The sequence below is a fragment of the Gymnodraco acuticeps genome, unplaced genomic scaffold (assembly GCF_902827175.1).
Source record: "Gymnodraco acuticeps unplaced genomic scaffold, fGymAcu1.1, whole genome shotgun sequence".
Lineage (NCBI taxonomy): Eukaryota > Metazoa > Chordata > Actinopteri > Perciformes > Bathydraconidae > Gymnodraco > Gymnodraco acuticeps.
In genome coordinates, this window is record NW_022990647.1 from 1,280,220 (window position 1) to 1,294,891 (window position 14,672).

General features: G+C 42.8%; 1 protein-coding gene across 6 annotated transcripts in view; it reads right to left on the bottom strand.

Annotated features, from left to right (window-relative positions):
• Window positions 1–14,672, bottom strand: part of stx1a (syntaxin 1A (brain)) — a 59,658-nt gene that overhangs the window by 34,391 nt on the left and 10,595 nt on the right. For all 6 annotated transcript variants that reach the window (XR_004570322.1, XR_004570321.1, XR_004570320.1 and 3 more), the window contains exon 2: window positions 6,191–6,268. Coding sequence is in view for 3 of the 6 variants with exons in the window: in XM_034229362.1 (XP_034085253.1) it covers window positions 6,191–6,268 (78 nt within the window). In the remaining 3 variants the exon portion in view is untranslated. The remainder of the gene's footprint in view (window positions 1–6,190; window positions 6,269–14,672) is intronic.

The following is a 14,672-nucleotide window of genomic DNA, read 5'->3' on the forward strand; positions in this document are numbered from 1 at the left end:
GGCTCATAGTCAAGTTCTCCTTCAAGCTGTCCAACATCTTGTCACAAGGATGTAACAATATTTTAAGAATTATTATGTAATTTAGAAGTGAGAGATACCTTAATCGCAACCAAGGAGTTTAGCTCGAAAATACACAAATATCATAATTCCACTTAAAACATATGGGAGCAAATCCAGCATTCATTAGTTAACATTGAAAACTTAAAACATTTATAATATAAAAACAGTTATTCTGTCCTGATTTTGTATGTATATTCTTTTTATTTTATTTTACTTGAAATGTGAACTGTTTAAATTATTCGTCCTTATAAAAAACTAAAATCTGGATCGCTATCACGCTTTTTCTCTGGCTAGGTGCATACAAAATCTCAGGCATATTCTACTACAAAAACAACAACAACCGAGGAACCAACTAACCAATGACATGAAAACTAAATATCTTCAACAATGAAAATAGCATTTTCATTTTTATTTGTTCCATTCATGGTATGTATAATAATTGTTTACAAAACATGTCTCTATTAAGACACCATTGACCGAAAGGGAGCAGGGAGAAGAAAATAATCTTATGTTACCTGCCCCTTTCTAAAAAAAACTAAATAAATGGAAATATATGGTCTGTCCTTCATATTTTCTCATTCACACAGTATCATAGGATAATAAGAAAAACAAGAAAACTCACTACAAAAAATACTTAGTTCCCACTTGACAGTTAAAGGAAAGAAACAAAACCAAAAACAACAACAACACCGAAACATCACATGTACAAAGAAAAAGTGCAACACCCTCATCTGGGTCCTACTGGAATTTAAATGAGTAGTTTGCCATTAGACATGTGAATGATCTTCCCCGTGTCAAGTTTGTATTTAGTGACATACCTCAGACTGGTATCTATATTCTAATCTAACTCCTAGGCAGGAGAGTGAACACATCTCTCCAAATTTGTAATAATTGATTCAAGCACATGTTGAAATATTTTAAGAATAGCTGACACTGGAAGTGCATGACATGTCCTCTGCACTTCACCCCATCATCTGCCACCAAGACATAGTTTGACATTCCTCCCTGCTGCCTCGTCCCCAGCTGCGCTGCCTCTGGCTCAGGTAACAGCTGGACGAGCAGCAGGGCATATCTGTCAGTGACTTCATCAATATCTGCTTTCATCACAGTCTGTCATCAACCGATCATTTTCTCCTCCTCTCCACCTGCTCCACCACACACCAGTTCTCTCTTCGTTCTCCTCCGTTGTTATTGGACTTTTCCATTTGCAGCCCAGCTCTCCCCTAACACTCCTCACAGCTCTGCACTCAATCCATATCTTCTGGAGCTCTCAGCCTGGGTCATTATTCTCCCATTAGCTAGTTAATTAGCTGTTGATTGGATCGGGTATATTTTTTAATAACAACATAATTGGCTCTGGAATACCAGTGGGGAGAGACCAGAAGGCACACTGAGGTAAGTACAGGTAGTTAAAATCAAATACCTGTAGGACGGACAGGCAGGGAGGGAGGACAAAGTTAAAAAGTAAGATTGAGACATGAACACAGGCTCGAGAGAAAGTGAAGGAGACGGAAAGTGAGCAGAAGAGGAAGCCACTTAAAGCTGTCTCAGTTTAGGGACCATGTTAGTGAGTCACGGTGTGTCTCTCAGACCTCATAAGACATCAGGCACATTTTATTAGTGAGGGAGAAAAACCAATTTCAGACATGCAGAAATAAACAAGCAGACACACATACACACACTTGTCCATTTCATAACTTCCTTTATGAGCCTGACATGCTTGTATCCACCAAGAGATTTGTTGGTATCTTCTACAAATTGAACCGTTAACCATCCAAAATCAACAGCTGAAAATTGCTTGTTTCATACTTTGTCATCTAATTTTATCAAAGTTAGTCTAATTATTTTTTGCTTAGTATAATAAGAAGAAGGCTTAAGGCCACAGTGGATATTTCTTGCATTTTCTCACTTCATTCTTGCATCATATAGGGATTGTTTTTTGGGCCATAAAATGAGCCCTGCTACACCATGTTACAAGAGTACTGACATGTCAAAGCATGAAAAATAGGAAAAGTAGGGCTGAGAATAATTTAATCGCCTCATCACAATGTATTACAATCTTGAATGGTCCATTTTGCTTTACCAAAACATTTGAATGGTATAAACAAATCTGCTAAATATCATATTCAGACTGAGCAGTTTTCAAAACGGTGTTTTCATTTAACAACACAATAATCATTAATTTACTAAAGCATACTCATTGTTGCAGCTTAACTCATGAGTGTCAAGATCTGTCTTTATTGTATTTTGTCTTGTCTTTTTCTGTCTTTTGTTTCATGTTTTATTTTGAAAGGTCTTCACCTCCTGTCTTGCCGGTTTCTGTCTGTGTTGTGTTGTGTCTTGTCTAGATCTGTCTTTGGTTTTCTGTCTGCATTGTGTTTTGTCTTTAGATCTATCTGTGGTTCCCTGTCGTTAGTTTCCCTGGTGTGTCTTATTACCCGATTGTGTGCACCTGGTGTCCCTGTGTTTCTCCTCCTCCCTCCTCACCTGTGTCTTGTTTGTATAATTAGTCTTGTGTGTATTTAAGTTCTGGTTTTTCTGTCTGTCTTTGTCGGTTTGTCTTGTGTTTTGACTTGGTCTTCGGTGAGTGTTCTGTTCTGTCTTTGTTTCTAGTATAGCCTTGAAATAAAGGAGATATTTTTGACACTTTAATCTGCATTTGGGTCCTGCTTCCTGCACACACCGTAACAATGAGGCATACAATAAGAGACTCAGCTACGCATCACTATTGCAGACACATGCGTGCACACACTGTCAAAGCTGTCAAGTCAACATATAATAGAGATCTGTTCTTACACATACACACTGAACGCCAGAAAGTGTGGCTACACACAGCATACGTCAGATGTCGCACCTGCTGTTAAACAACATGGTAGAAGGTAAAGATGTTATTGCAGCTGTTTAGTGATTCAACCACTCAGCTGAGTTAAACACTCTTATTTGTTTTTTAATAGAACCACAGACGAGTTTGCCTTTGTACAAGGCTTTTCTAGATGAGATTTGAGGAATAAACGTAATTGGTTATGTTTATTATGAAGAGATATGTCCACCATGTGAAACCGAAAAGCTCTTCCACATGTCTAAATGGTATTGATAGTAAATGTATAATATTATTTTTTGTCAAGCATAAAAAGACAAAACCAATAAATCTAAACTAGAATGTAATTCCCAGCCAACTGCTAGTTAATCTGCTTTGGTGGGTTTATGAGTTTTAAGAGGAAATGTAGAATCAACATGAATGCTTAAGAGATGGTGTATTGTACTTAACTGCTGCAAGACACAAAGGCAACAAACACTCATTGATAGCGGTTTCTGTTGTAAAACTTGAGGGGCCATTGACATACATTTTCAGGTAAAAAATGTAAATTATTATTCTGAAACCAGATTTTTGTAGCTCAAATGCCATATTTCACAATGTTAATGTAAGTCACACATAATTTATGTACTGCATTGACAGTAAATAGAAGAATATTGCAAGATTTTAAGGAAAACATGTTTTTTCTCTCACTTTGAAATGACAATATAATGGCATGGGGCAACAATTATGAAAGGCAGCCTTATCCTTTGATGCAATCCCAACAATGAAATACACAACAACAGTCACACACTTAATGCACAGTGTAATACATGATACTTAAATACACAGCCTCATTCATGCCTGCACAAACAAATGCCACAAACACATTATGAAAGCAATACCCCCACTGAGTGTCATGTTTATGCTGTGAGTGAAGGGTTGAAGGCAGCAGCAATCTCTACACTACTAAAAGCTTAATTTACGCACCCCGTCAGAGTGAGAAGTGATTACTGCTGCTCTCCCTCTGCCCCCTTCCCCATCTATATCTCCATCTGTCTCATGTACCTGTCCCTCCTCAGTTTAGCTGTCTTACTTCGCTTAATCCTCTCATTCCAAAATCATCCCTTCTGCTTTTTGCTCGGTCTCAAACTGTTCTCTGTTGATCCCGCTGTCTCCACTTTCACTCATCCTCCAGTTTCTCACTGGAGGCATATGTAATGGACTGAGATTCCAGAAAGATAAAAGAGGGCTATCTTTCAGTATCTAGGATCGATAAAGACAGTCTGTCAGAAGAACAGAATCGGCAAAACAGAAATGAGAGGAGACAAATGACAGCAGACTGCAGTGTTCTCTCAGAGATAAAACATCAGATAATGAGAGTGTTTTAGGAGTCATTTAAAAAGGTATACCGTGTATATATATATATATACCTCTGTAATGATTGTCAAATTTCAGACTAAAGAGATTTAGTTCTGGGTATAGAAGAAACAAACCTGCTTCTGTCACTTTTACACAATGTGAAGATGCTTAGTATTTGGATATGTGTTGCTAGAATATGTGTTGCATGGAAAAGCTGGGAGACACATATTCCTTATTTTCAATGTGAGGTCTTAGCATTCATTTTTAAAAGTCAGGCAAGTAAAATGTGGGCCTTGAACTAGTCGTCTCTTTTTCTTTATTCATAAACAGAATATTAATGTGCAGCTGGAGAATGTCCCGTTTGCTGATATAACGTCTTTTTGCAGAGGATGTTTTCATTTTGCTCTCTTCGATTTTGACCTCTGATTTACAATGTAAATGGTTGATTTATTCACCTTTTTTAAATGTGTACATCCCAAGCTTGGGGATGGATGTGGGGGAGAGCAGGCTGTAGAGAAAGGGAGGGGCCAGGTTGTTAAGAGCTTTGTGGGTGCGTAGTATTTTGAAGTCAAACCTGACTGTGGAAGTGAGCAGGCAGGCAGTGGAGTTCTGGACTTATTGAAATGTATTTCTGATTTCATTCGGACAGCCATAGAGGAAGCTATTGCATTAGTCAAGTCTGGAAGGGATGGAGTAATGGGTAAGGAGGTATGGAGATGGGCAATGTTCACAAGGTGGAGCAGTTTAGGTTAAGTAGTTGCCAAAAGGTAAGAAGGGTTGGGTCGAGGATGATTCTGAGGCTGCAGACACGTGTAGGGGCTTTCATTTGAGCAATCGAAGTGAGAAAAAGTATGCCTATTATTTGTTTGCAGTTGAAGGAAGTTTGAAGGTGTACTAAATGGTTCAAATGTCTTCTTTACCTGCCAGAACTACCATGTGGCTTCACCTTGCAGGAGTTGTACCCTGTGTTATGTACAGTGTGTCCGTATGCCTGTTTATTAGTTACACTATGTGACAGCTGCTTCTCGCTGTTAGTCTGAACGAGTTTTTGATGCACCTGCGGCTCGCTCCCACATGATTCTCCTGGTGATGTGTTTATTGTTTCGTATTGCTTTGAAAACTCACATATCAAAGAGCTGATTGTCAAACCTCTTTCATAGCTCACAAATGCTGCTAAATGGCGTTCAACCTCACTTTATACCTACCGTTGTTGCAGCATTTGCAATGGTGATTTAAATACTTCAAAGTTAAAACCCCATGTACCATGTGATACCATGTAATTGACAAACAAAGACATTTTAACTAACCAGAAGCACAGCTTCGTAAAATATAAGAAATACGGCAGAGACAGCAAATAAATAAATAAAAAATGACTATAAAAATGGATTATGATGTCTCCTTTTCAAGGCAAATTATTCTGCTTTTCAAAGACACTCACTGTGGGAGATTTACATTACAATATAGAGGCTCTAAAAATGGAGCCCCCCCTCTGAGAGCCATCACGATGTTCGGCGTGTTCCCAGCACATGTGAACAGCATGTACAGAGAACAGACTCCCATATGAATGCATAGATTCAGGAAAGGTGCATACATCTGGTATGCACAAGACAAGAGAGAAATAAGTGAAATCACCAATGCTGGACAAGCAGTGTTATGATGAGGAATCAATAAAGTCTGTTTCAAATCAAATTTTAAAATAAACGACCGTCCATGCAACAACATCACTAGCTCTAAATCATATCTGCTCTCCAGAGAAGAGATTGATTACAGATCTCTGAAAAACTAGACTCAATATGAGGACATAAATAATAAACGGGCAGATTGCAGTGTGTCCTGAACTGTAATTTAAGATGGCGAGTTATCAGCCTACTATCAACCTGGTAAATGTGTGAGATGGAATAATAGTCACTGACACAGAGAGAGATAGAAAGATAGAGAAAATATGGAGATATCAGGTCGGTGAGATAAACAAACCTGTTCAAAGAATTCATCCATAAAGCCTTTGTCCATCCCCACAGCGACTTCATCCTCCTCCTCTGTTGTCTCCTTCCCCTGTACAAACACACATACAATTAGGAGTATTATGTAACAACAATTTTGTAAACTTCAATTTGAAATGTAGGATGTATTGGTTTTACAGTAACACTGGTCACGACCTGACCACGAAGGGCACAGGTCAATGGTAAATAGAGCAGTATTACCACTTTCCTCTACACCCATTAGCTGATTAGAAACAAGGAGCAGCTAATGACATTTGTAATTAGAAACACAGGTCGACTTATTAGCAAGATATTATTGAATTAGGACCTCGGAGCAGCATATTTTACAAACTCCAGCCTGCACACTCATGCACAAGCATCTACGGATACATATAAATATTGTATCTTATATAATAAGAATCATTTGGGTACAATGCTTATTTCCATAAGTGTTTTATAAGAAAATGTATACATCTCACGTATTTCTGCACTAAACATCAAGCTACAGCTAAAGATTGGTTAGCTAAGTTAAGTATACAGATTTGAAGTGGGGGTGAACAGCAACTAGTGAGCTTTAGACATTTTGATTCACCAATCAAAAGTTTAAAGCTCACTAATTTACACGTTAAATATTTCGGTAATGTATTGAACGAAATACCTTAGTGTTAAATCAACATGTTGTGGTTTAACAGTAAGTTATGTGGTAAACTCTCCTCAAGAAAGGAACCATTTTTCCAATGCCAAACTATGAATGTCCAAAAGGAAAGCAAATACAGACGAGAAGAAAGCACAGTTAAAGGAAGATCACAAGAGCGGAATAAGGTTTCATCAAAAAATAACTACAGGTTTTTGAATTCAAGAAATAACTTTGACTTGTTATTTGACAACAAAAAAGATTTGCAGTGTTTTTTTGCTGCTCTAAAATTGTAAATGTTTATGGAATGGAATATATTGTATTTCTAAAAGGTTGGAAGCAAAAATATTTAGCTTCTCAATTTCTAACTCAAAGTACAATAAAGCTAAAAATGTTCACGAAAATAACTGATTACGCTGTCTTATGTCTATATAGTTTACATTATAGTTTCCAGCACCTACCAAGTGATTTATTCTGAAATACATGCTCATTTCTAAACACACAGCAGATAATACACTACATTAGCAGGGCCCTCAGGTTGTGTCATCTCATTCATCGTGCGTCTGTCAAACTAATTCAATTCCCCAGTAGCAGTCTGAGACCCATTTGCTTATCAACGCTGAGATGAGAGGGTGTAGTTGTTATTTTCTTCTTACTGAAATCTTATGTTATAAATGTCTAAATTCTGAAGTAAATCTGCAAAATAAGGAATATAACGAATACTCTCTGCAGCCTCTAGCTAAATAATGTTGCTACAGGATCTTATATGGTGCGTATAACAAGCAATTTCCTGATTGTTTTGTAAATAATAAGCTTAAGGTATACAGTATCCCAACAACCTCCAATTTTCCGCCAACCCCAACCCTCCCAACTCTAAATGTTCCTTTAAAATGTTTGTACAAGACAAAAGCAATATTCCATTGAGCATTGTTTGTTTAAAACCAGAGGATGCCAGCCCTAGCTGGTCCAAACACATTACTGTGCATGCATTAGTCCAGCAGCGCAGAGTGCAGGAAGCACGAGAAATCATCATATAAATTGGGAGGACTTGTCTGCCATGAATGTATTAAACCACTTTGACTGTTTATACATCCATGAAATTCAGACACTGAAAGAAAACATGTTCTGTAACATAACGTTAAACTGAATCTCATCTGTCTTGTTTTAACTCTGCAATAACAGAAGGATTATTATGCACTCTTTCTTCTGAACTCAAACCCTAATCACGTCTGTGCAGAGTTAACATGGGATATGCTGACATAGAAATTGAGCCAGGAAAGATGTGGAGAAAAGCAGTGGCAGAGGAACCAGTTCTTGAGAAATGTCTTAAAGAACAGATTTCGGTGAGATATGGCGAGGCAATTGGTGTGAAAAGCAAGTGAGAGGAAAGCAGAGCCTGTCATCACGCTAATCTAAACCCACTGAAAGGAGAACATTTTTGGATTCATGATTTGTAATGCTCTGGTTTCAATAAAAGTATAAATATTTAGAAAACAAAATGTGTATTTAGGTCCAAAACAATGAACCTAAATATACAATCTGATAGCTTATCCGTAATACCCTCAGCTGTCATGACAACAGCCAATATGGTGGGTGTACCATATGTGGCTCTGTGGGGAGCTAAACACCTCACATGGTATTTATAACTTAAAGTTTGGAGTTGGTATGGCAATGAGGTTCATTTGAGGGACTGCAGAGAGGAAAGAGGCGGCAGCAGCAGGAGGCAGAGGAGGAGGACAAGCAGGGAATCAGAATAAGCTCCGGGAGCACCAGTAATGTTCTCCTCCTCCACAGAGAGATGCTGTTCCTCCTGCAGAGAGACGAGGGCGTTGGTGTGCTTTCTCCATGAGTGGTCATGAGGGCAGAAGAGCTGTACCCCAAACCTCCAGATCTGAACCTCCTGCTGAGCAACAAAGACACTGGGAGAGGACTTTAGTGTTTAATTCTTGACTCAGCCTACAGACTTCACTGTCCACACATAGCAGCTGCTCTCAGCCAGACTTGCAAACATACATGCACACAACAGCTGACACACTGATAATATACAACAGACGGTTAACACACTGAGGGATTGAGGCCTATACAAGCTGGTCCCCGTTAGAGCCATAAACCTTCAATTCCCTCTGCCTCTGGGGTTTGCTCTCGGGTGAAACACCCCGACAGGAGAAGTGGCCTGATTATGCTGTTTATTAGATCAGAGAGTTGTTCTAGGCACCGTGCCAGCAGGGAGTCGCTCCATAAAGACAAAAGGCAGTGCCTGCACATCCAGTGTAAAGAGGAGAAGCAGGGAATATAGTCCATCAGTGAAATAACGAGAGATAAAACAGGCATCAAGTGTGAAGGCGGCAAAATCACAGCTGTGAGTAGGGAAAAAAGAGAAGAGGAGAAACAGGGCATCACAACAATTATTGAAAACTGTGAAAGTGTAGTTGAATGTGCTATAGGTGGACATAGAGACACTGTGGGTCACATGTGAGCCTGAAAGAAGATTTTCAAACAGTGGGAGCAGCCAGGCTTTGCCAAGGGAGAACAAACAAGTATTGTGTTTTTGTTAGTATTTGACTAATGAGGGAAACCTGAATAAATAATAAATATGTTCAAGTATGTGAGCACACATCTATAATTAATGTTACATCGTTGATTATGGTAATCAATGTGGGTTCATCAGGTTAAATGGAGAGGAAGGGATTTTATCCTGTGAGTGCATTCAGACTCTTTTCACGGTTTTATCTGAGAGTTAGAAAGAGAAGAGCAGTGAGAAACAGTTCAAGTGAAGATTGAAACCCTTGTGGGCAGTCCTTTATTATCTTTTGTGTTTCATATTATAGCAGGCCTGTTTCCTGCATCTTTGTATTGCAGCCAATTCAAGCAGCTTCTTGCATTCCCATTAGAAATGACTCATAACAATCTGTGTCAGCTGCACAGTGGAATACTGGGAACATAACGAGATGTATTACCATAATACAGCGAGGTAACATTCATTATGGATGTGTGTTCACTAAAATACACACACATACTTTGGATTATTTGTTTATGTTTTCTGCAGTTTTTTTGTGCTTCATTTGCAAATCATTGCTGCTAACACAGTGTCAAAATCGGCTATAGTTCAGGACCAAATTATGTTAAATTGAGGTCACATTCTTACGCAATATTAATAAGAACATGCCAGAAAAGTCAAACAAATAAGATGCCTCACATCAAAAAAAGTCATTTAAGGTTTTAATCCCAATATTTAATTGATATATAGATGCATTGACATGCAAGCTATCTTCACACAATTTGAATTTTCAGACGATGTGAATGCTCTTCAGTCACATGAATTTACTCTACTGTCCATCCAATATAACATGCCATTATCCTGACCATAGGGACAGGTTACCAAAATTACAAAACAAATAAATAATACTCAAATATACACATCAAGTATTTTTTGTAATTTGGATTACGTTTTCTAACTTCGAATGTGCATATGCAGCACATCGACACACCAAACAGAATAGCCATGTTCCTTTCACCCTCTCCTGTATCAAGCTAATGATCATATCCAAACAGACTTTATAATGAGTGCAGGTTTAACAAATTCATCACTAGAAAAAACAATTAGCATGTCATTTTAGAGCAAATATATTATCATCAAACAATCTAAATAAAAGCAAGTTATAGGATTTAGTTTACCAAGTAAACAGAGCAGAGATCTGATGCTGACACAGCAAAACTGAAGTTACCTACTGTAACTCCAGCTTCTATGAGTAAATGGTGTAGCCCTCTAAGGCTATCGCTATTGGGTAATCCCCCTGCGCTCCAGTGCAGAAATGAAACACTTGTAGTCCACGCCCACCCGCAAGGTGGGCCCCACCCTCGGGCCTCCTTCCGGTATAAATAGGAAGGAGTGGGGCCCAGCACTTAGAGGGCTACGCCATTTACTCATAGAAGCTGAAGTTACAGTAGGTAACTTCAGTTCTCTTTCGTATATGGCTTCGCCCTCTAAGGCTATCGCTATTGGGTTAAGGGCAAAGCATGATGTAGTCTGCGCCCCACTGGGTCCGCCCGGCACTAGAAGCACAGACACACCAACTCAATAACACCCCCTGCCTGTTGTGCCATGCGTAATGGCGCATCACCGTCCCTGGAACATAGCAAAACATGCCTATGTTCCCTGAAGGGATGAAGACTGGGAACAATACATACCAGCCGCTGTGAGAAAGTAGAGACGAAGGTCCCACCTTTCCCAGCGACCATAGAGGGGGAACAGCAGCTCTCTGCATGTCAGACAGGCAGGAGAGCGCACAGCTGGATCCCTGACGTCACTCACTCTGACCAGGCACTCTGTACAAAATGTGTCAGAGGAAAAAGGAACATCCCTCCTATAAGAGGGAACAAGGAGGCTCTCTCCCTTGTGATGGAGGCAGGCGAGAGGCGCACAGCTGGATCCCCTGACATCACTCACTCTGACAGGACACCCAGTACAGGGTGTGTCAGAGAGGAATGGGAGACATCCCTCAAATAAATGAATAAATGAACAGGGGGAAGACCAAGATGCAGCAGTGCAAATCTCTTCCACTGACATTCCTCCGTGCAAAGCCGTGGAGGAGGAAATTCCTCTGGTGGAGTGCGCCTTGATGTTCTCCGGGGGCTTCCACCCCAGAGGAGACATATGCCTGTGACACAGCCTCACACAGCCAGTGTGACAGCCGTTGTGCAGACAGAGGCTGTCCGATCGAGCACTCTCTATAGTGCACAAACAGGCGCTGAGAACGGTGCCAGGCAGCCGTGCACGCCACATAGCAAGACAGCGCGCGCACCGGACAGAGGAGATGAGATTTGGCTTCTTCCTCCGACCTGTGAGGAGGAGGGAAAAACCCATCCAAGGTGATCACTCTTGACCTAAAAGAGCTTGTGATGACCTTTGGCATAAAAGCCGGGTTAGGGCGTAAAACAGCTGAGCTGCCATCTCCTTGGATCCGGAGGCATGACGGAGGCATGACGGAGCCACAGAGAGAGCAGACAAATCACTCACCCTTTTCGCTGATGTTAGAGCCAAAATCAGTACTACTTTGGCTGATAACATTTTAAGGGGAACCTGATCTAAAGGTTCAAATGGGGCTTTGCTTAGTGCGCGTAACACCAAAGCCAAATCCCACTGAGGCGCCAATGCGCGTGATACCGGTCTGAGTCTTCGTACTCCTCGCAAAAAACGTTTCGTCAGGGGGTGACTGAACAACGTCCCAGCCCCGAAACCCACGTGACAAGATAATATGGCATGCCGCATATACCTTGATTGTGTTGAAAGCCAAATTCCTGTCCAACAACAGCTGGAGGAATGACAGCACATGAGGCAGGGTGCACGTAATGGGGTCCTCTTTCTACACACCAACGCTGGAACGCCGCCCACTTGGCTGTGTAGGACGCTCTGGTAGACGCGGCCCTGGCTCCCTGAATGGTACGTACAACATCTTGAGAGAGACCCAACCCCTCTAAGTGTTCCCGTTTCAGGGGCCATGCCCATAAGTGCTGGCCTATCACTGGGTGACTGGTGATCGCTTCCCTCCACCTGCGAGAGAGCGTCCCCGCGCCACGGAATTTCCCACGGCCTGCCTGACAGCGTAACGCTGTAGGCATGGAAACCAGGAAGCGCCTGTGCGCTCCGGGGCAATTAGGATCACTGACAGCCGCTCCTCCTGCACTAAGTCCAGGAACCGAGGGATCAGCGGGACTGGTGGGAAAGCGTACAACAGTCCCCTGTGCCATGGGCCATGTGCGAACGCGTCCACCCCAGAGGGGGGTGGTCCTGCGCTGTCAGGGAGAACCAGAGGGTGCATTGCGCGTTCCCGCGTGCGGCGAACAGATCCAACTCCGCCCTCCCGAACCGGCCCCAAACCTGGGCGATCAGTTCGGTGATGTAGGCTCCAGTCCCCCTGGCGAGGACCTCCTCTGGACATGAGGTCTGCCCCTTTGTTAAATTCGCCGGGCACATACATTGCTCTGATGGAGAGCAAGTGTGCGCGCGCCCAGATCAACAGCCGCCTGGCTGTGGTTCAGAAGCTGCGCTGAAGCGTACTCCGCCCTGGCGGTTGATGTAGGCTGCCGCGGCTCTGTTGTCTGTGCGAATCAATACATGCTGATTCTGCAGCAACGGGGCAAAATGCTGAATTACTCTCCGTACGGAGAACAATTCCAGCATGTTTATGTGGAGGGACATGTGAGCATACACGTTCCTCCCCACCCTGAGAGAGATGCGTCTGTGAACACCGAGATGTGTGACGTAACTCTGCCCAGGGGCACACCCGCTGACAGGACGTGGGGACTTTTCCAATAGGTAAGTCTGAACCCACGGAAGGAGGGGATGGTCAACCATGCGCCTCTTCTATCGCACGTGGTCGATGCGTAGGCAAATATACCACCTCTGGAGTCTCCTCATGTGAAGGAGACCCAGGGGAATCACCACGTGACCGGCTGCCATCATGCCAAGCAGCTGCATCACGGAGAGGGCTGTCACCATGCTGCGGGGTGGTGACGCGTCGAAGGAGAGCTGTCAGTGCCTCCACTCTCTGCCGTGAGAGTCGCGCTCTCATGCGGCTGAGTTTAATTCCACACCCAGGTAAATAATACTCTGGGAGGGAAGAGGACAGCTCTTTTTCCAGTTTATTATGAAACCCAGCTTTGACAGATGCGATACGAGCTGTACCGTCTGTAAAGCAACTTCCTCGAGCGAGCCAGCAACAGCAGGTCGTCCAGGTAAAACAGTACTCTCATCCCTCCTCTGTGTAGCGGCTGCAGCGCCGTCTCTACACACTTTGAAAAGGTGCGAGGAGCCAGGGAATAACCGAACGGCAGACGGTTACTGGTACGATATTCCCTGGAATGAAAACCGCAGGAATTTCCTGTGTTGTGGGATGACGGGTACGTGGAAGTATGCATCCTTCAGGTCTATAGAGGTGAACCAGTCTCCCTGTCCCTGGTGAACACACTCTAGCACCCTTTTGATCGTCAGCATGTGAAAAGGCCTTTTCATTATCGCCTCGTTGAAAGCTGATAGATCGAGGATGGGTCTCATTCCCCCTGTCTTTTTCGGGATAAGAAAATAGCGGGAGTAATACCACTGATTTTCTTCCCCTTGAGGAACCCTTGAAATAGCCTCTTTCAACAGGAGTTCCCGTAGCTCTGACTGGAGCGCAAGACACTGTTCCTGGGATGACAGGAGTGTTTCCTGTATCCCATTGAACTGTGGGGGGGAGGCGAACTGCAGGGTGTACCCTCTGCTGATCAGCCTGCTCATCCATCTGTCCATCAGACACACGCGCTGCCACTCTGAGAAACACTCTGAGAGCGGGTGCACATGCTCGAGATGTGTTGTGGTCGTCATGACGACGAGCCACGCCAGAGCCCTCGCCGCCGCTGCCCGTGAGGCAACCCAAGGTGGGCCTAGAGCGAAAGGGCTGTGAGGAGGCCTTCACACGCTGCGTTTCACTCCGCCTCTCATCATGAAGCGCATACACGCTCAGGGGATGAGTGGAGATGTGTGCAGTGACGTCCACATGAGGCGTTACAACGGCGCTCATGGGCTTATTGTGACCGTGTGTAGGTGGCGTATCTCGGACAGAGGAATGCCGCGAGCTCTAAGGTTTAATAACCGAAAAGTTAAAACCAGCAGGCCTCTGCAGTGAATCCTGCTGCCTACTAATCTACAGATTGGAGGCAGCTGGCTTAGTTACCGAGCTCTGCAGCTTATTAACCGATAGATTAAAAACTGCAGGCTCTTGTAACGAACCCTGCTGGCTATTAACCGATAGGTTATAGGCAGCTGGTTTACACAGAGTGGGGGATATGTGAGACACAATACTGA